The sequence below is a fragment of the Triticum urartu genome, chromosome 7, assembly GCF_003073215.2.
Source record: "Triticum urartu cultivar G1812 chromosome 7, Tu2.1, whole genome shotgun sequence".
Taxonomy (NCBI): domain Eukaryota; kingdom Viridiplantae; phylum Streptophyta; class Magnoliopsida; order Poales; family Poaceae; genus Triticum; species Triticum urartu.
Genome location: NC_053028.1, coordinates 455596624 through 455619271, shown reverse-complemented (window position 1 = coordinate 455619271; position 22648 = coordinate 455596624). Strand labels below are relative to the sequence as shown.

Sequence of the window (22648 nt, the reverse complement as noted above, 5' to 3'; positions counted from 1 at the left end):
AAAATGGGAGTGATAGAAACAAAACAATCTATATGAGACACCAGAAATGATATATGAGACAAGAAATTGGCCTAGCAAGAAAAGGTCCAACACTCCTGTCAGGTGCGGTGGAGATCTTCACCAACCTAGTTGTATGTTTCATCTCGCACGACATGTCATAGAATTCTCAACATTAATGTTTGTGTAAGACATTTCTCATAGAGTTGGAATATTTCATACTATTTCACTAAAAAGGATCTTTTGCGTTTAGATAGATAGCACCCACTACTAGATTTCTTCGCACATGCTTACTTTCACGTCATCTCAATTATTGATACCCGCCCGTCCAAAGTCGGATGACATCAACTGGTCATGCATGCATACATTTATTGCATTAATTTATCTATGTAAACTATGCCACCTCATCAAGTCATGCACGTCAATCATAAATTAAATACTTTTTGTTAACTTTTGTATGGTATGGATGTATGTGTTGGGCGCTTGAGCAAAAATATATTGTCCATGCTTCACATTTTCATTAACATATGACGTTGTGATAAGTTTAATTCAAATGTTTTGTCTTTTTATACATCATTTTGTCACATACTACGTACATTTTATCTTGTTCGATCAATATGGATGTTCATCTAGTTATAGGATTTTTTGTGATGCCTGAGTGAGACTTGCAATATTTTTGCATTTTGTTGAGTCGTATAATTATTTCATTTTGTTTGTAAGAATGACTTGAAATCCGGAATAAAATGGCTGCATCCATCAATGGTTGCCCCCCTTTTTGAAAAATTAAAATTTTCAGCGTAATCATCATGCTAAGACAAGATCATATTCCTTGGAAAACATAAAAATTGTTTAGCCAGTAGTTTCTTTTGAGAAAAAGGCACTCCCTCCTATCCATATCAATGTCGCCGATTTAGTACAACCGAAATGACATACTCCCTCTGTCCGTAAATACTTGTCCTAGAAATGGTTGTATCTAGACTTATTTTAGTTATAGATACATCCATTTTATCCATTTTTAGGACAAGTATTTCCGGACGGAGGGAGTACAAGGACAAGAAATTACTGATATACATACATTTTCTAACAACTGCCAACAGCAGAGTCATAGCTACTAAACCGACCCCAAGGACTTAAGGTTATTTCTTGCACACTTATTGACAGCGAAACAAAAAGAAAAAGGGACCGCACACCCAAAAAGGAAAGGTCGGAAACAAAAAAGTTGACAGTGAAACCAAAACGGACCGTGCCCCCAACTCATTGCATTGGCACCGAAACAGCCGAGTTTCTAATTAGTGGATGAAGACAGGAGCTCCTGAAGCAAGCCTGCAATACTCCATATGGTCAGTTATATAATCTCAAATACAAGTACGGACTACATAAATGTGAAAGGAGTGAAACCACCGTCTACAAATATAATTTATGCCACTTTACCTTTAGTCGATATTGATCACTTTCTCTTCTTCGGCGTCGAACAAGACTACACTCGAAGAGGGCATCTTTTCCCCTCAAAAAAGAAAAGAAAAGAAAAGAGCATCTTTCCTGAAAACGTATCGTTCATCCTTATCCTCATGCTTCTGGACAAGTTAACCGAATCCCCTTTTGCCGAGCGTGTTTGCAACGGGTCGTATGCTTCAATCAATCAAATGTAGGGATAAATTAGCATGAATATGTCGAGGCAGATGATGTCCAAGGAGAACGGTATTACATACCTATCCTGGTGATTGAGATGAAGAAGTGCGTTTAAGCTTGCCCGTGGCATCACTGGAATTCTCTATTTCTGAAGCTCTGGTAGTGGCAGCACTAGTTCCAGGCTTTATTGCACCGAGAGGGGGCAGCTCTAGATACAACGGGTACCCAAGCCACGTGAAGTCGTGAACTGTGGCTTGTAGGAGGCTTGAACAAAGCCAAAGCTAGGGTGGCTTGGTCCACAGGCCATGAGACGCATGACTAAGTTCGTAAGTTCGCTGCCTTCAGCTTGGCACTGATGGAGCCTGTTGTAGTTTTCTCGTGGTTTCCAGTACACTTCTCCTACTGGCTGCTTCTGCCTGCAATGTCCCACTCCTACGAGGGTACTCTCTCGCAGGTGGATGCTTGAAACGGAAATCATCAACAATTTCTGGGTTTTCTGGGGATGCTCTGCCGTGTCATCTCCCTGCTGCAGCTTTCATTCACAACATTCACAATGCCCCCCCCCCCCCCCCATCATCTATGTATGTGGCCGCATCATGGCGGTACCACGGGAGTGAGCTTGCCCCTGAAGAAGGCATGCTTGTCTGGGGGATGAGCTGCCCGAGGAACCTGGATGTGGCATTCTACATCATGAGGTGGCGATGGCACCGCCTCTTTGATGGTTCAAGGTGTGAAACAACAGCAGCATGATGCGGTGGTGGTACTGCCTTTTTGATTCCCTGATCTGGAGGTGATACAATACAAGAAAAGGATAAGAAAAAAAATTGCTACTCAGCATTACTATAGTTAAGTTCAAATTTTAAATAAGAGAGAAATCTTGATGCACAGAGCAGACCATGCATCAGGCACATGAGTCTAGAGATTAGAGGAATGGGGCTGAGAATGAGATATGCTTTCCTGATTCTCTTGTCTCTCAGCGCAAGCCCAAATGTCTTTCTTCGTCATTTTTGTGGCGTGCCTTCGTTCACCCCGCAGCATAACTGAATTAATTAGATAACAAAAAGATTAATGCAAATGGCACATGTTATTAGTCGTACTTGCTCTACTGCTTGTATTACTGGCAAAGCTCTAGCTAGCAAACAGAGCAGACCCATGTCAAATGTTTTTTGTCCAGAAAGGGCACAAACAAACCTACTTATGCGCGATCAGTAAATGTTGTGAAATGATCAACCAGTAAGAAAAGGCAGCTCATAACATTGGATAATTGCAATTTCTTCTTAATAGAACTTAGCAGCAAGTAGAGCTAACAAGCTAACCAACTATTAGTATTCCAAGGTTGTTAATATCAGTCATCAATTCTCTACTGTAAAGTAGGAGCACTAACCATTCATAATTGTGATTTCACTGTGTTCTTTTTTTCTTTTCTTTTTGGTGCCAGTTCAGAAGTAATGGATGGGAAGGAGCATGATCCAGGTATAGATATTAGCGGAACAAAGTCTCGTCGTTATCTGGAATAAATGAGCAACTCCTAGAGAAGTACTCCTACCAATGTTCAACGGTTTATAGTAATCAAAAGCAATTGGTCCACATGTATTTCAAGATCATCAATTTGACTAACCAAATATGAGTTATATGCCAAAAATGCTATTATAAACTTTTTTCGAAAAACGAATTCAACACTTTACTTACTGAACAATAATACATATTTGATTGGACAAATTGATGATCGAGGAATACATGCAGGCCTTCTATACCGTAACAGAGGTTATCTCATATTTATCCCTGGCCCTAACATACCTGCAAAGATATTAGGTTTAACCAAACTCTATATGATTGGCTTAGATGACAAGGCATCTTTACACATGTTGTTTTGCACAGAGCAGTTCAGGGAGAAGTACTTGCTGAGTTTGGTATGGCTCCTTCCAGATTTCCTAAAGAGGGCAGAACTATTGTTGGTTGTCTCACTTTATGTAGCATGTTTGATCAACCTAATGCGCATCTGCCATAATATTACAGTAACATAATATTGCCGTAACAATGTCGTTGAAGCTATTTATTTCATTCTGTTGTTACACCCTCCCCGACTGGAAGATCTCTGCTGGAAGTTGCTGCTTAACTATAAAGGTCCCCTTGAATGTACATAACTTATCATACTTCAGATAAGCTCGATAGAGTATATATTTGTTTCGTCAAGCAAGAAGTTAAAAATGGTATATTTATCATAAATTTCAGAGATGCCGTATTGCAAAAGCCTATCCATTTTAGCTAGGAATAAGCATTGCTTATCCAAAAACAAAGAAGCATAACATCTGGAACATATGCTATATTGCAGCACTCTTCTCTACCTTATCTACTCTATCAAGGAGATAGTGCATAAAGAACAAAATAAAAGCAAGATAAAGTAGTTATAACGTAAACTGTGTTGCTGGGGTTAACATAAGTGAAATGTAAATGTACATGAAAAATGAAGCCTTGATCAGAGAAGGTTCCGTAGAACCGAATGTAAAGTACGTCAATATGGCACTATGTATAGTTTCAGTCAGACCACAAAAGAAATGTTCCTTGCTTATCAAAGAAATATTCGTCGCTTACCAGGATTGCAGGTTAAGCAGCACATACAGATTGTCTTACAGCTATATTTCAGTTTCCGTGACCCTCATGTAATCAAGGAAGACAGCGTAGTGTTATAACTAGTAAACAAATGCTCATAGGAGGATATGTTATCCATAGCATGTCATTATACTTTTGTGTGTCACTTAAAGAATAGATGCCCAGAACACCTATGTAGATGATAAAGCTACACATCATTGACTACTCATAACTATCATATGTTGAAATGTATTGGAGAAACAAAAGGTCATGAATTCAACTAAATAGCCAAAAGGATGTGTGAATTAGTACAATAATTCCTTACAGGAAATGAGCAGTGATTAGTGCTAATGAACTAATTGATCGGAACAGGTACTCTTAGCAGAACGGAGCTATACGTTGCTGGAATGCTGGTTACGAAAATTTCTCTTGAAGTGGTACTGACTGGATCATCTATACCCTAAACCTGACAACATAATTCAGACACAGTCTATACACGACTCACTTGGAAAAAGCATGCCATGTCTTCCAACATTTTATCTTGGAGAAGCAATCAGTGGAGCACCTCGACCTTCTTCTTGCCCTTGAGGAAGACCTCCCTGTCAACCAGCTCACGCATGTACCCATCAAACTTCACAGGAACTCCACCGTTGAGCCTCTTCATCTCCAAGAACCACTTGCTGTCTTTTCTCCAGAGCCTCTGAAACTCATCCAGGTAACGCAAGTTGTTGTACTTTGCCTTAAGCACCTCCATGGAGACCGTGTTGATCCCCTCTCCGGCAATGTACACTTGCCTTCGTACATCAACACCATCCTCGATTCGCTGGATGAGGTCCTCAACACTGCCACCAACATGGACGGAATCGAAGTCTTGCTGCATACTTGAGATGATATCATCAACAATGCTCATCAAACTTGGTGCCAAACGTATGGCATGGCGCGGCGGAGGGAGCACACGCTCTGCCTCACCCTCACACACATGGTACCAGTAATTCCCTGGCTCGACGTCCCCAAATTTCCTGACAATCAGGGTGTCCTTAGCCTTCGAGAACTTGGTGGGGGCAACCCTAGTGTCCTCAATGAGCCGGAGCCCGAGCTGGCCCTGTGCTCCCCACCTGTCCCAATCTTCCCAGAACTGTCTTTCCTCGATGATGTCCACCACGGACGACCGGAGGTGGTCGATGTCGAAGTAGAAGGCGAGGCGCTTGCCCTCCTCAGGCATGCCGGCGGCTGTGTAGGAGGCCGCCAGGCAGAGGCTGAGGTCGAGGACGAGGGTGCGGTTGAGGTAGCGCGCCTCGGCGAGGGCGCATAGGAGGCTCCGCATGTAGTGTGGCATGAGCTTGCAGCGGTCGCCTCCGCCGTGGTAGGAGAGGTAGGTGGCGGCGGCGAACTGGGAGCGGGAGAGCGGCGGCGGGGGCGGGGCGGCGGTGGCGTTGGAGGCGCCGGGCCGAGGCTTGCGGGCGTTGGGACCGGAGTGGTAATCACCGATGGAGGTGACGGAGTAGGCGCAGGTGTGTGGGTCCCTCGCGATGGCGAAGCGGCGGTAGTCCTTGGTGGTGGCGGTGGGGGAGGCGGAGGCGGAGGCGTTGGTGCGGGCGCGCCATGCCATGTCGCAGGAAGCGGAGGGCGGGTCGCCGGGGACGGGGCGGCCGAAGCGGGCGAAATGGACGGCGGGGAAGGCGTCGATGGCGCTGCGCATCATGAGGTGGAAGAGGCGTGGGTCGGCGCAGTCCAGCGGGGAGGAGAGGTCGCAGGACGAGGCGTCCTCCTGCTCCTGGTCTTCATGGTCCTGGTGCTGCAGGTGGTGGTGGGGCGTGGAGGCGAGGGGGGGAGGGGTATAGATGGAGATGGAGGGGGAGAGCGGGAGGCGGAGCAGGGTGAGGAGGAGGAAGGCGATGAGGATGATGGCGGCGGCGGCGTGCGCCGAGGAGGAGAGGAAGGCGCCGCGCCCCAGGAGTGGCCGGCTCGGATCCATGGTTGACGGCGGCGAGATTTGGCTCGGTTCAGAGTTCGGTCTTGCATACACCCCAGCGCGAACCCACCAGGCACGACCAGGCTAAGCAATGGGCCTCCCCACCACCCCCACGTCACCTTAATGGCAAAAAATAGAAAAAGGACATAAAAAAGCCCAATTTTTGAGCTGACTACTATCAAGTATGCTGGAATCTGAACCTCATTATGAATAGCACATTTATTGTTTGTCATAATGTATATTGAAACTGTGTTGAAAAAGTTGGAAAAAATGATCCATACTCCTCCCTCTGTCTCATAATATTATGGGACGGAGGGAGTAGTTATGAAAATTAAAAAAATGCCAAAATTTAAGAACACATAGAAGGAACCTTGGCAAAAAAAATCGTTTCAACATAAAATATGCCTATGTTTTATATAAAACAAATTTGCCATGGTCCAAAGCATTTAGTTTGCCACATTGCTAAGTTAATAAAGTTTGCCATGTTCCAACTATATAAATTTTTCCATGATTTGGAGTATGATTTTTTCATTGGATAAAAAGTAAAATTGCCATGTTCAAAAATAAAAAAAATTGCCATGCCCTTAAGTATGAATTTTGAATGGTCCAAAAAGTAAACTTTGTAATTGCTTAAAAAATTAAATCTGTTATTCTTTAACCTACAACTTTGCCATAGTCCAATGAATAACTATGGCAAGCTTCAAAAAATGAATCTGTCATGGTGCAAACAATAAAGCAAACATTGCCATGGTACTGCTCGTATGGCAATTTTTTGCCATGGCAAAAAATTATTGTCGGAAAAATTGCCATGGCAAAAAATTACCATGTAAAAAGTAGAATGAACAGTACAAAAACAAAAAAAATCACCAAAAACTGCCATAGTAGATAGATATCAAAATTAGCCGTGGTATTTGAAGTAAAATTGCCTTGCTTTCTATAAAAGAAAATTATCATGTATGTAAAATAACACAAATTGTGACAAAAAATTACAAATGGTATATGTATAAGAAAGATTACCAAATGGTACGTACAAAAGTTAGTACATTTGCCGTGTATGTTAAAGTAAAATTTGTGATGGAAAAAATGAAGGTTTATTTGCCATGACAAATAAAGTTAAATTTTGCATGACAATGAAGGTAAAGTTTCGATGGAAAATAAATAGTAAAGGTTGCCATGTATGTTTAAGTAAATTTGCCTTGGCAGTAAAGGTAAATTTTTCATGTCGATGAATTTGCCATGGTAAACAAAAGTAGAATTGCCATCGCAAAAATTTAAATATAAACTTTGCCATGTATGTTAAAGTAAACTTGCCATGGTAGTAAAGGTAAATTTGCCATGGAAAAAAAATAAAAAGTAAACTTTTCGATGGCAAATAAAAATGAAATTTCCCATGCTACGAAAGTAAAAAAATGCCATCGCAAAATTAAAGCAGAATTTTTTGCCATGTATGTTAAAGTAAACTTGCCATGGCAGTAAAGGTAAATTTGCCATGAGAAAAATAAAAAGTTAAATTTTCGATGGCAAATAAAAACGATATTTGCCAGGGCAATAAAAGTAAATTTGCCATGCTATGAAAGTAAAAACTGCCATGGCAAAATTAAAACAGAAATTTTTGCCATGTATGTTTTCGTTGAGCTCTGTGAGATGGCCGACACGTTGAGCTCTGTGAGTCGCCATTCCGTTGAGCTCTGTGAGATGGCCGACTCACCTTCACCATGATATCGTGTCGCCGCAGATAGGCCCGTCAACTACCACAATGGCACACATTTACCTTCTGCTGCCCCCACCGCCGCACACGAATATCTGCCCCTGCACCCCAGCTACACCGCCGCACACGAATATCCACGGGAAGGCCCCACAACACTGTTGGGGAACGTAGTAATTTTAAAAAAATTCCTACGCACACGAAAGATCATGGTGATGCATAGCAACGAGGGGAGAGTGTGATCTACGTACCCGGTAGATTGACAACGGAAGCGTTTGGTTGATATAGTCGTACGTCTTCACGGCCCGACCGATCAAGCACCGAAACTACGGCACCTCCGAGTTTTAGCACACGTTCAGCTCGATGACGATCCCCGGACTCCGATCCAGCAAAGTGTCGGGGAAGAGTTCCGTCAGCACGACGGCGTGGTGACGATCTTGATGTACTACTGCCGCAGGGCTTCGCCTAAGCACCGCTACAATATTATCGAGGTCTATGGTGGCTGGGGGCGCCGCACACGGCTAAGAATAAGATCACGTGGATCAACTTGTGTGTTTCTGGGGTGCCCCTGCCTCCGTATATAAAGGACTAAAGGGGGGGTGCGGCCGGCCTAGGAGAGGCACGCCAGGAGAGTCCTACTCCCTCTGGGAGTAGGATTCCCCCCTTCCAATTCTAGTTGGAATAGGATTCGCGGAGGGGGGAAAAGAGAGAGGGGCCGACCCCCTCTCCTTGTCCTATTCGGACCAAGGGAGGGGAGGGGCGCGTGGCCCATGTTGGGCTGACTTTTCTCTTTTCCACTAAGGCCCACTATGGCCCATATAGCTCCCGGGGGGTTCCGATAATCTCCCGGTACTCCGGTAAAATCCCGATTTCACCCGGAACACTTCCGATATCCAAACATAGGCTTCCAATATATCAATCTTTATGTCTCGACCATTTCGAGACTCCTTGTCACGTTCGTGATCACATCCGGGACTCCGAACAACCTTCGGTACATCAAAATGCATAAACTCATAATAAAACTGTCATCGTAACCTTAAGCGTGCGGACCCTACGGGTTCGAGAACAATGTAGACATGACCGAGACATGTCTCCGGTCAATAACCAATAGCGGGACCTGGATGCCCATATTGGCTCCTACATATTCTACGAAGATCTTTATCGGTCAGACCGCATAACAACATACGTTGTTCCCTTTGTCATCGGTATGTTACTTGCCCGAGATTCAATCGTCGGTATTCCAATGCCTAGTTCAATCTCGTTACCGGCAAGTCTCTTTACTCGTTCTGTAATACATCATCCCGCAACTAACTCATTAGTTGCAATGCTTGCAAGGCTTAAGTGATGTGCATTACTGAGAGGGCCCAGAGATACCTCTCCGACAATCGGAGTGACAAATCCTAATCTCGAAATACGCCAACCCAACATGTACCTTTGGAGACACCTGTAGAGCTCCTTTATAATCACCCAGTTACGTTGTGACGTTTGGTAGCACACAAAGTGTTCCTCCGGCAAACGGGAGTTGCATAATCTCATAGTCATAGGAACATGTATAAGTCATGAAGAAAGCAATAGCAACATACTAAACGATCGGGTGCTAAGCTAATGGAATGGGTCATGTCAATCAGATCATTCACTTAATGATGTGATCCCGTTAATCAAATAACAACTCATTGTTCATGGTTAGGAAACATAACCATCTTTGATTAACGAGCTAGTCAAGTAGAGGCATACTAGTGACAACTTTGTTTGTCTATGTATTCACACATGTATTATGTTTCCGGTTAATACAATTCTAGCATGAATAATAAACATTTATCATGATATAAGGAAATAAATAATAACTTTATTATTGCCTCTAGGGCATATTTCCTTCAGTCTCCCACTTGCATTAGAGTCAATAATCTAGATTACACAGTAATGATTCTAACACCCATGGAGCCTTGGTGCTGATCATGTTTTGCTCATGGAAGAGGCTTAGTCAACGGGTCTGCAACATTCAGATCCGTATGTATCTTGCAAATCTCTATGTCTCCCACCTGGACTAGATCCCGGATGGAATTGAAGTGTCTCTTAATGTGCTTGGTTCTCTTGTGAAATCTGGATTCCTTTGCCAAGGCAATTGCACCAGTATTGTCACAAAAGATTTTCATTGGACCCGATGCACTAGGTATGGCACCTAGATCGGATATGAACTCCTTCATCCAGACTCCTTCATTTGCTGCTTCCGAAGCAGCTATGTACTCCGCTTCACATGTAGATCCCGCTACAACGCTTTGTTTAGAACTGCACCAACTGACAGCTCCACCGTTTAATGTAAACACGTATCCGGTTTGCGATTTAGAATTGTCCGGATCAGTGTCAAAGCTTGCATCAACGTAACCTTTTACGATGAGCTCTTTGTCACCTCCATATACGAGAAACATATCCTTAGTCCTTTTCAGGTACTTCAGAATGTTCTTGACCGCTGTCCAGTGATCCACTCCTGGATTACTTTGGTACCTCCTTGCTAGACTTATAGCAAGGCACACATCAGGTCTGGTACACAGCATTGCATACATGATAGAGCCTATGGCTGAAGCATAGGGAACATCTTTCATATTCTCTCTATCTTCTGCAGTGGTCGGGCATTGAGTCTTACTCAACTTCACACCTTGTAACACAGGCAAGAACCCTTTCTTTGCTTGATCCATTTTGAACTTCTTCAAAACTTTGTCAAGGTATGTGCTTTGTGAAAGTCCAATTAAGCGTCTTGATCTATCTCTATAGATCTTAATGCCTAATATGTAAGCAGCTTCACCGAGGTCTTTCATTGAAAAACTCTTATTCAAGTATCCCTTTATGCTATCCAGAAATTCTATATCATTCCCAATTAGTAATATGTCATCTACATATAATATCAGAAATGCTATAGAGCTCCCACTCACTTTCTTGTAAATACAGGCTTCTCCAAAAGTCTGTATAAAACCAAATGCTTTGATCACACTATCAAAACGTTTATTCCAACTCCGAGAGGCTTGCACCAGTCCATAAATGGATCGCTGGAGCTTGCACACTTTGTTAGCTCCCTTTGGATCGACAAAACCTTCTGGTTGCATCATATACAACTCTTCTTCCAGAAATCCATTCAGGAATGCAGTTTTGACATCCATCTGCCAAATTTCATAATCATAAAAAGCGGCAATTGCTAACATGATTCGGACAGACTTAAGCATCGCTACGGGTGAGAAGGTCTCATCGTAGTCAATCCCTTGAACTTGTCAAAAACCTTTTGCGACAAGTCGAGCTTTATAGACAGTAATATTACCGTCAGCGTCAGTCTTCTTTTGAAGATCCATTTATTCTCAATTGCTTGCCGATCATCGGGCAAGTCAACCAAAGTCCATACTTTGTTCTCATACATGGATCCCATCTCAGATTTCATGGCTTCAAGCCACTTTGCGGAATCTGGGCTCACCATCGCTTCTTCATAGTTCGTAGGTTCATCATGATCTAATATCATGACTTGCAGAACAGGATTACCGTACCACTCTGGCGCGGATCTTACTCTGGTTGATCTACGAGGTTCAGTAGTATCTTGTTCTGAAGTTTCATGATCATCATCATTAGCTTCCTCACTCACTGGTGTCAGTGTCACAGAAACAGTTTTCTGTGATGCACTACTTTCCAATAAGGGAGCAGGTACAGTTACCTCGTCAAGTTCTACTTTCCTCCCACTCACTTCTTTTGAGAGAAACTCCTTCTCTAGAAAGTTTCCGAATTTAGCAACAAAAGTCTTGCCTTCGGATCTGTGATAGAAGGTGTATTCAGTAGTCTCCTTTGGATATCCTATGAAGACACATTTCTCCGATTTGGGTTCGAGCTTATCAGGTTGAAGCTTTTTCACATAAGCATCGCAGCCCCAAACTTTCAGAAACGACAACTTTGGTTTCTTGCCAAACCACAATTCATAAGGCGTCGTCTCAACGGATTTTGATGGTGCCCTATTTAACGTGAATGCGGCCGTCTCTAGAGCGTATCCCCAAAACGATAGCGGTAAATCAGTAAGAGACATCATAGATCGCACCATATCTAGTAAAGTACGATTACGACGTTCGGACACACCATTACGCTATGGTGTTTCGGATGGCGTGAGTTGCGAAACTATTCCACAATTTTTCAAATGTACACCAAACTCGTAACTCAAATATTCTCCTCCACGATCAGATCGTAGAAACTTTATTTTCTTGTTACGATGATTTTCAACTTCACTCTGAAATTCTTTGAACTTTTCAAACATTTCAGACTTATGTTTCATTAAGTAGATATACCCATATCTGCTTAAGTCATCTGTGAAGGTGAGAAAATAACGATATCCGCCACGAGCCTCAATATTCATCGGATCACATACATCTGTATGTATGATTTCCAACAAATCTGTTGCTCTCTCCATAGTACCGGAGAACGGTGTTTTGGTCATCTTGCCCATGAGGCACGGTTCGCAAGTACCAAGTGATTCATAATCAAGTGGTTCCAAAAGTCCATCAGTATGGAGTTTCTTCATGCGCTTTATACCGATATGACCTAAACGACAGTGCCATAAATATGTTGCACTATCATTATCAACTCTGCATCTTTTGGCTTCAACATTATGAATATGTGTGTTACTACTATCGAAATTCAACAAGAATAGACCACTCTTCAAGGGTGCATGACCATAAAAGATATTACTCATATAAATAGAACAACCATTATTCTCAGATTTAAATGAATAACCGTCTCGCATCAAACAAGATCCAGATATAATGTTCATGCTTAACGCTGGCACCAAATAACAATTGTTTAGGTCTAATATTAATCCCGAAGGTAGATGTAGAGGTAGCGTGCCGACTGCGATCACATCGACTTTGGAACCGTTTCCCACGTGCATCGTCACCTCGTCCTTAGCCAATCTTCGCTTAATCCGTAGTCCCTGTTTTGAGTTGCAAATATTAGCAACAGAACCAGTATCAAATACCCAGGTGCTACTGCGAGCATTAGTAAGGTACACATCAATAACATGTATATCACATATACCTTTGTTCACCTTGCCATCCTTCTTATCCGCCAAATACTTGGGGCAGTTCCGCTTCCAGTGACCAGTCTGCTTGTAGTAGAAGCACTCAGTTTCAGGCTTAGGTCCAGGTTTGGGTTTCTTCTCTTGAGTAGCAACTTGCTTGCTGTTCTTTTTGAAGTTTCCCTTCTTCTTCCCTTTGCCCTTTTTCTTGAAACTAGTGGTCTTGTTGACCATCAACACTTGATGCTCCTTCTTGATTTCTACCTCCGCAGCTTTCAGCATTGCGAAGAGCTCGGGAATAGTCTTATTCATCCCTTGCATATTATAGTTCATCACGAAGCTCTTGTAGCTTGGTGGCAGTGATTGGAGAATTCTGTCAATGACGCAATCATCTGGAAGATTAACTCCCAATTGAATCAAGTGATTATTATACCCAGACATTTTGAGTATATTCTCACTAACAGAACTGTTCTCCTCCATCTTACAGCTATAGAACTTATTGGAGACTTCATATCTCTCAATCCGGGCATTTGCTTGAAATATTAACTTCAACTCCTGGAACATATCATATGCTCCATGACGTTCAAAACGTCGTTGAAGTCCCGATTCTAAGCCGTAAAGCATGGCACACTGAACTATTGAGTAGTCATCAGCTTTGCTCTGCCAGACGTTCATAACATCCGGTGTTGCTCCAGTAGCAGGCCTGGCACCCAGCGGTGCTTCCAGGACGTAATTCTTCTGTGCAGCAATGAGGATAATCCTCAAGTTACGGACCCAGTCCGTGTAATTGCTACCATCATCTTTCAACTTTGCTTTCTCGAGGAACGCATTAAAATTCAACGGAACAACAGCACGAGCCATCTATCTACAATCAAGCATAAACAAGCAAGATACTTATCAGGTACTAAGTTTCATGATAAATTTAAGTTCAGTTAATTTACTTAAAGAACTCCCACTTAGATAGACATCCCTCTAATCCTCTAAGTGATTACGTGATCCAAATCAACTAAACCATGTCCGATCATCACGTGAGATGGAGTAGTTTCATTGGTGAACATCACTATGTTGATCATATCTACTATATGATTCACGCTCGACCTTTCGGTCTCCGTGTTCCGAGGCCATATCTGTATATGCTTGGCTCGTCAAGTATAACCTGAGTATTCCGCGTGTGCAACTGTTTTGCACCCGTTGTATTTGAACGTAGAGCCTATCACACCCGATCATCACGTGGTGTCTCAGCACGAAGAACTTTCGCAACGGTGCATACTCAGGGAGAACACTTCTTGATAATTAGTGAGAGATCATCTTATAATGCTACCGTCAATCAAAGCAAGATAAGATGCATAAAAGATAAACATCACATGCAATCAATATAAGTGATATGATATGGCCATCATCATCTTGTGCTTGTGATCTCCATCTCTGAAGCACCGTCGTGATCACCATCGTCACCGGCGTGACACCTTGATCTCCATCGTAGCATCGTTGTCGTCTCGCCAAGCTTGTGCTTCCACGACTATCGCTACCGCTTAGTGATAAAGTAAAGCATTACATCGTGATTGCATTGCATACAATAAAGCGACAACCATATGGCTCCTGCCAGTTGCCGATAACTCGGTTACAAAACATGATCATCTCATACAATAAAATTCAGCATCATGTCTTGACCATATCACATCACAACATGCCCTGCAAAAACAAGTTAGACGCCCTCTACTTTGTTGTTGCAAGTTTTACGTGGCTGCTACGGGCTTAAGCAAGAACTAATCTTACCTACGCATCAAAACCACAACGATAGTTTGTCAAGTTGGTGCTGTTTTAACCTTCGCAAGGACCGGGCGTAGCCACACTTGGTTCAACTAAAGTTGGAGAAACTGTCACCCGCAAGCCACCTCTGTGCAAAGCACGTCGGGAGAACCGGTCTCGCGTAAGCGTACGCGTAATGTCGGTCTGGGCCGCTTCATCCAACAATACCGCCGAACCAAAGTATGACATGCTGGTAAGCAGTATGACTTATATCGCCCACAACTCACTTGTGTTCTACTCGTGCATATAACATCAACATATAAAACCTAGGCTCGGATGCCACTGTTGGGGAACGTAGTAATTTCAAAAAATTTCCTACGCACACGCAAGATCATGGTGATGCATAACAACGAGGGGAGAGTGTGATCTACGTACCCGGTAGATCGACAACGGAAGCGTTTGGTTGATGTAGTCGTACGTCTTCACGGCCCGACCGATCAAGCACCGAAACTACGGCACCTCCGAGTTTTAGCACACGTTCAGCTCGATGAGGATCCCCGGACTCCGATCCAGCACGGTGTCGGGGAAGAGTTCCGTCAGCACGACGGTGTGGTGACGATCTTGATGTACTACTGCGCAGGGCTTCGCCTAAGCACCGCTACAATATTATCGAGGTCTATGGTGGCTGGGGGCGCCGCACACGGCTAAGAATAAGATCACGTGGATCAACTTGTGTGTTTCTGGGGTGCCCCTGCCTCCGTATATAAAGGACTAAAGGGGGGGTGCGGCCGGCCTAGGAGAGGCGCGCCAGGAGAGTCCTACTCCCTCTGGGAGTAGGATTCCCCCCCCCCCCAATCCTAGTTGGAATAGGATTTGCGGAGGGGGGAAAAGAGAGAGAGGGGCCGGCCCCCTGTCCTTGTCCTATTCGGACCAAGGGAGGGGAGGGGCGCGCGGCCCATGTTGGGCTGCCTCTTCTCTTTTCCACTAAGGCCCACTATGGCCCATATAGCTCCCGGGAGGTTCCGGTAACCTCCCGGTACTCCGGTAAAATCCCGATTTCACCCGGAACACTTTCGATATCCAAACATAGGCTTCCAATATATCAATCTTTATGTCTCGACCATTTCGAGACTCCTCGTCACGTCCGTGATCACATCCGGGACTCCGAACAACCTTCGGTACATCAAAATGCATAAACTCATAATAAAACTGTCATCGTAACCTTAAGCGTGCGGACCCTACGGGTTCGAGAACAATGTAGACATGACCGAGACATGTCTCCGGTCAATAACCAATAGCGGGACCTGGATGCCCATATTGGCTCCTACATATTCTACGAAGATCTTTATCGGTCAGACCGCATAACAATATACGTTGTTCCCTTTGTCATCGGTATGTTACTTGCCCGAGATTCGATCGTCAGTATTCCAATACCTAGTTCAATCTCGTTACCGGCAAGTCTCTTTACTCGTTCTATAATACATCATCCTGCAACTAACTCATTAGTTGCAATGCTTGCAAGGCTTAAGTGATGTGCATTACCGAGAGGGCCCAGAGATACCTCTCCGACAATCGGAGTGACAAATCCTAATCTCGAAATACGCCAACCCAACATGTACCTTTGGAGACACCTGTAGAGATCCTTTATAATCACCCAGTTACGTCGTGACGTTTGGTAGCACACAAAGTGTTCCTCCGGCAAACGGAAGTTGCATAATCTCATAGTCATAGGAACATGTATAAGTCATGAAGAAAGCAATAGCAACATACTAAACGATCGGGTGCTAAGCTAATGGAATGGGTCATGTCAATCTGATCATTCAACTAATGATGTGATCCCGTTAATCAAATAACAACTCTTTGTCCATGGTTAGGAAACATAACCATCTTTATGTCTCGACCATTTCTATAGCTGTAAAATGGAGGAGAACAGTTCTGTTAGTGAGCATATACTCAAAATGTCTGGGTATAATAATCACTTGATTCAATTGGGAGTTAATCTTCCAGATGATTGCGTCATTGACAGAATTCTCCAATCACTGCCACCAAGCTACAAGAGCTTCGTGATGAACTATAATATGCAAGGGATGAATAAGACTATTCCCGAGCTCTTCGCAATGCTGAAAGCTGCGGAGGTAGAAATCAAGAAGGAGCATCAAGTGTTGATGGTCAACAAGACCACTAGTTTATTCTGAAGGGGTCGGTGGCCGTCGAGCAGCGGCGAACGTCCGAGGCCATCAGCGGTGGGGACGTGGGTGCCTGGAGTGGAGGCGGAGAAGGAGGGAATGGAGAGAGTGAGCATGGGAGAGGGAGACATCATGAATAAGGTTGTTCGGGTCAAGCGAATTTTCAGTGAACGAGTTTCTCTGCTGTCTCTGCCTGGTGCTTCAAGATTGATGCAACTAATCCAATGGCAGGCAACGCGTTCGGGACGAGATTCAAAAATTAGATGTTCGACGTTTATCTTTTCCGGTCATTTTTTCCTCAAATTATATCTTAAAATTTGAACTTGTACATGAAATTTGATTTGAACCACAACTACTCGAACCCGGCCATGCTAACCAGGGGTGCATAGTGGCGTCCCACCAGAGCCTGTGAGAGTGCTGAGTTTGCACAAATTAAGCTAGAACCACCTCAAGTTGGCTACAACTAAGTCTGCCTAATCTTGAATACGGGGCGGGATGGGTCGGGCGCTGCCTTGCATCCCTAATGCTAACCCTAGCCAATAACTACCATCCTCGCCCGAAAATTGTTTCCTCACCACATTTACTGGTGTGGCACTCTTGAGAGAGATCACAGTCCCATGAGTCCTCTCAGGGGTGTAATGTCGTTCGGTTCCTCACCGGCTTGGTATGAGGGTGGTAAAACCACATATTATGAGTGAGTCACCATGTTCTGAACCATTATTTTGCACACTAACTCGAACATGTCTACTTTCTACTCTGTTGTCACAAAGTGCTTCAAAATATCTTGCGCTAAGCCCTGTTTGTTTGAGCTTCGGGTACCAAATTCAGCTTTGCCATTGAAGCTAAATTTGGAATATGAAACAAACAACTATTTCATTTTTGTTGACAGCAAAATCATGCCTCTCAAAATAGTTTTATCTCTCTAAATTAAGCCTTGAGCTCTCGCACCTCTGCAAATCTCTGCTTCCCTATGTGAAGTGTCTATCTATTTACTTTTATGCAATTTTTTTATACTATTGACAAACTATAGACTATTGCTTTGAATCATTCAAGTACAAATGTCCATGCCATAAAAGAAAATATTATATGATGAATATGATAGGTAGCATTCCACATCAAAAATTATGTTTCTATAATTTACATACTCGAGGACGAGCATGAATTGAGCTTGGGGATGCTTGATACGTCTCCAATGTATCTATAATTGTTTATTGTTTCATACTATTATAGTATCAATCTTGGATGTTTTATATACACTTAAAATCAATTATATATCATTTTTTGGACTAACCTATTAACTTAGTGCCCAGTGCCAGTTGCTGTTTTTTGCCTGTTTTTGGTTTTTCAGAATATCAGTACCAAACAAAGTCAAAATGCCACGAAACTTTTTAGAGATTTTTTTTCTGGACATAAGAGACCCTGGAAGTTTCGAGAGGGGACGAGAAGATGGAGCAGTGGCCCACGAGGCACCAGGCGCGCCCAGGGGGTAGGGCCTGCCCTGGTGGCTCGTGGGGCCCACGTGGCTCCGTTTGACCTAACTCTGCATCTATAAATTCTCTAAAATCAGAAAACCAACAGAGGAGTCCACGGGATACTTTTTTCGCTGCCGGCTTCCTATTCTCGAGAGATCCCATCTGGAGGCCTTTTCTGGCACTCTATCGGAGGGGAATCAATCACGGAGGGGCTCTACATCAACCTTACCACCCTTCCGATGATGTGTGAGTAGTTTACCACAGATCTACTGGTCCATAGTTAATAGCTAGATGGTTGTTTCTCTCTATTTGATCTTTAATACAATGTTCTCCTTGATGTTCTTGGAGTTCTATTCGATGTAATCACTTTTTGCGTTGTGTTTATTGGGATCCGATGAATTGTGAGTTTATGATCATATTATCCATGAATATTATTTTAGTTCTCTGAACTCTTTTATGCATGATTATTATAGCTTCGTATTTCTCTCTGATCTATTGATTTGGTATGACCATCTAGATTTATTTATCTTGTAATAGGAGATGTGCTTTGTAATGGGTTCGATCTCGTGGTGCTCAATCCCAGTGACAGTAGGGGACATGACACGTATTGTATCGTTTGCTATTAGGGATAAAAAGATGGGGTTTATTCATGCGTGATTTTACTTTTTCTACATCATTTCATCTTGCTTAAGGCATTACTCTGTTCTTTATGAACTTAATGCTCTAGATGCATGCTGGATAGCGGTCGATGTGTAGAGTAATAGTAGTGCATGCAGAATCATTTCGGTCTACTTGTTTCGAACATGATGCCTATATACATGACCACTGCCTTGGATATCGTCATGATACCATGATTATTTGTTTCTCTGTGAATTGCCCAACAATAATTTATTTACTCACTGTATGCTATTTTTAAGAGAGAAGCCTCTAGTGAAAACTATGACCCCCTGTTTACTTCTATCATATATTAAAATCCTAAAAATACCTTACTGCAATTTTACTTTATTTATTTTATTTTGTATTTTTGTTCGATCTATCTACCTATCTATCTATCTATCTGTCTATCTATCTATCTATCTATCTATCTATCTATCTATCTATCTATCACCATACAATTTAATCTTGCAATTAACCGTTAAGAGATTGACAACCCTTTGTCCGCGTTGGGTGCAAGAATTTGTTATTTTGTGTGCAGGTGCTATTAGCGAGTTGTTGCCTGATTCTCCTACTGGTTTGATAATCTTGGTTTCGTAACTAAGGAAAATACTTATCTCTACTGTATTGCATCATCCCCTCCTCTTCGAAGGAATCCCAACGTAGCTCACAAGTAGCAAGCACCAACATCTTTGAGGAGTCGGATACACAAGATGGTTGGTTGATCGGTCCGGTGCCTTCTCGACGAAATCTATGTATGAGCGTTTGGGGATGGGCATAATCCAATCGATATGTTGGAACTTTGGAAAACTAGACTTCCTCCTCAGATGAAAGTGTTCCTAGGGCAGCTCATTTGGGGCCAACTCTCTTCCGGGGACCAAGTGCTAAAAATAAACATTCCAGCGACTGTGACGCCCGGATAATTAAGCTATAGTAACCCTCTACTAATGATGCCACATCACCTTGATTACTCTTGATAAACTCGCGTTGATTCAAAACTGAACTCAAATTTTAAAATTAAGTCAAATTATTATTTTTTTAATCGGTAAAACAAAAATGTTCGTTGTGTTGCAAATATTCAATAAGAAATTGTGATGAATTAACCAATCTCATTTGAATTACTAAAATTCCCTTAACAAGTTAATAAGTGTCCAACAACACATATCTTGGCCATTTTGAATTCAAAAAAATAATTAGCCTTTTCCAAATATTCTAGCGACTTGTGTGTGGCCCAACAATTTTGCCTTGGATTTTTGTGCGAAGTTTCACATTTGACTAAATTCATTTGGTCACTTAATTAAAATAAAGAGTAGTAAAGAAATATAAAAAAATAGAAACGAGGAGGCCTCCTACTCTATTGAAATATTTGGCCCATCTAGCACCATAGCAGGCCCAACCCACGCAGGCCTCCTTCTGCCTCAACTACAGGAGGCAGAGAGGTCGTGGCGCGCATCCATGGCGCCTTGGCCATGGATGGCCTCCACGTCGCCCTCCCCACGACCTATAAAGGTGCCGAACGAAACCCTAGAGCACTCCCTCCCGTTCCCCTCCTCGATCCCCTTGCGCCCCCTACCTCTACTGCTCGATTTCGAGCTCGGAAGATCCGCGGTGACCGCTACCTCTCCGTCGACAGACGCGGCCACCGGCCTCCCTGCACCTCCTGCTGATGCCCAATGGAACCGCCGCCGACCGCTCCATCCTGTGCGGGCATCCACTTACCCGGAGCCGCTCCGTAGCTTCGCCATCGTCCTGTCTTCTTCAACGGGATCCGTCGCTGCTCGACGCCGATTCGCGCCGCCCCGACAACCCTCGGCTTCCTCAAGCACACCACCGACCTCCGTTGTGAGCTCCTCCTCCATTCCCCCCTCCTTGTGCCTCAATTCGTGCCATAGCCGCTGCCCTTGAGCTTGGTCGGAGCTCCGCGTGCCCGCTCGCCTCTGGCCGCGCTCACCGCGCCTAGCCCGCGACCTGGGTCCCCCCCTGCCGTACCCACACGCCCAAGCCATCCCCTGGCCACGTCCGCCTGGGCGTGGTGCGCCAGCCGCGCGCCCGTGCCGCCGCACTCTCGGCCGCCCTGTGCTGCTGGCTATTAGTGCTGCCCCTTGCGCGCTGCTACTGCTCCTTCCCTGCTGCACTGCTGCTGGCTGTTGCCGCTACCATGGCTGCTACTCAAGCTGATGCCGTTGTGTGCCGCTGCTTGCTCCTGCCGTTGCTTGCTGCTTCGCTCTGGTGCTGCGCTATTTGCTACCGTGTCGTACTGCTACTAGCTGATGTCGTGTACTGCTCCTCCTTGGTCATGGCTGAGCAGGCGTGTGCGTGATGTGTGTGTGTGGCGTGTGCGTGCTGTGTGGGTGTGTGATGAGTGTGCGGCCGCCCATGGCCATGGCCGAGTGCATCAGGTGCGTGTGGTGTGTGTGTGTTCGGCTGAGAAATTGCCAACGAAGGTCGGCCTTCATTTGATTAGTACTAATCCCTCTCTAGTGCTAGTCCCCTCTAGTATTAATTCCCTACTAACCCACCCCCACTTTGAGTCTATCACGTGTGGCCCCACTAGATAAATTGTTTAAACTAAAATAACTTTTAACACATATTACACTTACATGTGGGTCCTCTAACCCTGTTGACTGGTCAATCATTGACTTGGTCAACAATCAACCAAACCCCCTAACCCCACCATCATAGACTAGGCTAGGCAACCCCTTGGTACACTTAGAAATTATGTTTTAATTTCGAATTAATAATAAATCCAGGAATTTCAAAAAAAACTTTAAAACTTTGAAATATCATAGAAAATAAATCGTAACTTGGATGGAAAAGTTTTCTACATGAAAGTTGCTCAGAACGACGAGACGAATCTGAATACGCAGCCCGTTCATCTATCACACATCCCTATTATAGCAAACACACAACAATCCACTTCCGATTCATTTGTCCGAAAACGACAAACTTCGGGAAAACATTCTCGGATGTTTTCCCCCTTCACCTATATCGCCTAGCATTGCGTTAGGTCATCCCTAGCGCCGTGTATTGCCGTGTCTTGCTTTGTGATGCTTTTGATTGCTCTGTTATTTATTGTGTTTCCCCTCTGTTACTTCTTCCCGGTAAAACCCAAGACTGCCGGCGACCCCCAGTTCGACTACGGTGTTGATGACCCCTCCTTCTCGTCTGAGCAACCAGGCAAGCCCCCCTTGATCACCAGATATCGCCTATTCTTCTCTATACTGCTTGCATTAGAGTAGGGTAGCATGTTACTGCTTTCAATTAATCCTATACTGCTGCATAGCCTGTCCTTGCTACTACTGTTGTTACCATTACCTGCTATCCTACTGCTTAGTATAGGATGCTAGTGTTCCATCAGTGGCCCTACACTCTTGTCCGTCTACCATGCTATACTACTGGGCCGTGATCACTTCGGGAGGTGATCACGGGCATATACTATATACTTATATTGTTACATTACTTATGATACTGTTCGGAGATGGGGGTTGAAGGGGCAGGTGGCTCCATCCAGGTAGTGGTGGGCCTGAGTTCCCGCCGGCCCCCGATTGTTACTTTGTGGCGGAGCGACAGGGCAGGTTGAGGCCACCTAGGAGAGAGGTGGGCCTGCCCCTGGTCGGCGTTCACGGATACTTAACACGCTTAACGAGATCTTGGTATTTG

The 22648-nt window shown here is 44.0% G+C and overlaps 1 protein-coding gene and 1 long non-coding RNA gene across 3 annotated transcripts; both read right to left on the bottom strand.

Annotated features, from left to right (window-relative positions):
* Positions 1-830: 830 nt before the first annotated feature.
* Positions 831-2192, bottom strand: LOC125520760. The gene is made up of 3 exons (XR_007288813.1): positions 1707-2192; positions 1429-1626; positions 831-1320 (listed from the first exon to the last, which is right to left on the bottom strand). It is a non-coding gene; the product is annotated as an uncharacterized LOC125520760 (long non-coding RNA).
* Positions 2193-2194: 2 nt separating this feature from the next.
* Positions 2195-6284, bottom strand: LOC125520759. 2 transcript variants are annotated; one of them, XR_007288812.1, is made up of 3 exons: positions 4721-6284; positions 2584-2666; positions 2196-2410 (listed from the first exon to the last, which is right to left on the bottom strand). XR_007288812.1 is itself a non-coding variant. In XM_048685773.1 (2 exons), exon 1 carries the CDS (start codon positions 6188-6190, stop codon positions 4769-4771), a length of 1422 nt encoding a protein of 473 aa, XP_048541730.1. In that variant the 5' UTR covers positions 6191-6284; the 3' UTR covers positions 2195-2666; positions 4721-4768. The 2 variants fall into 2 exon arrangements, 1 of the variants encoding a protein (XP_048541730.1); XM_048685773.1 differs by having other exon boundaries at positions 2195-2666.
* Between the last annotated feature and the right edge of the window lie 16364 nt (positions 6285-22648).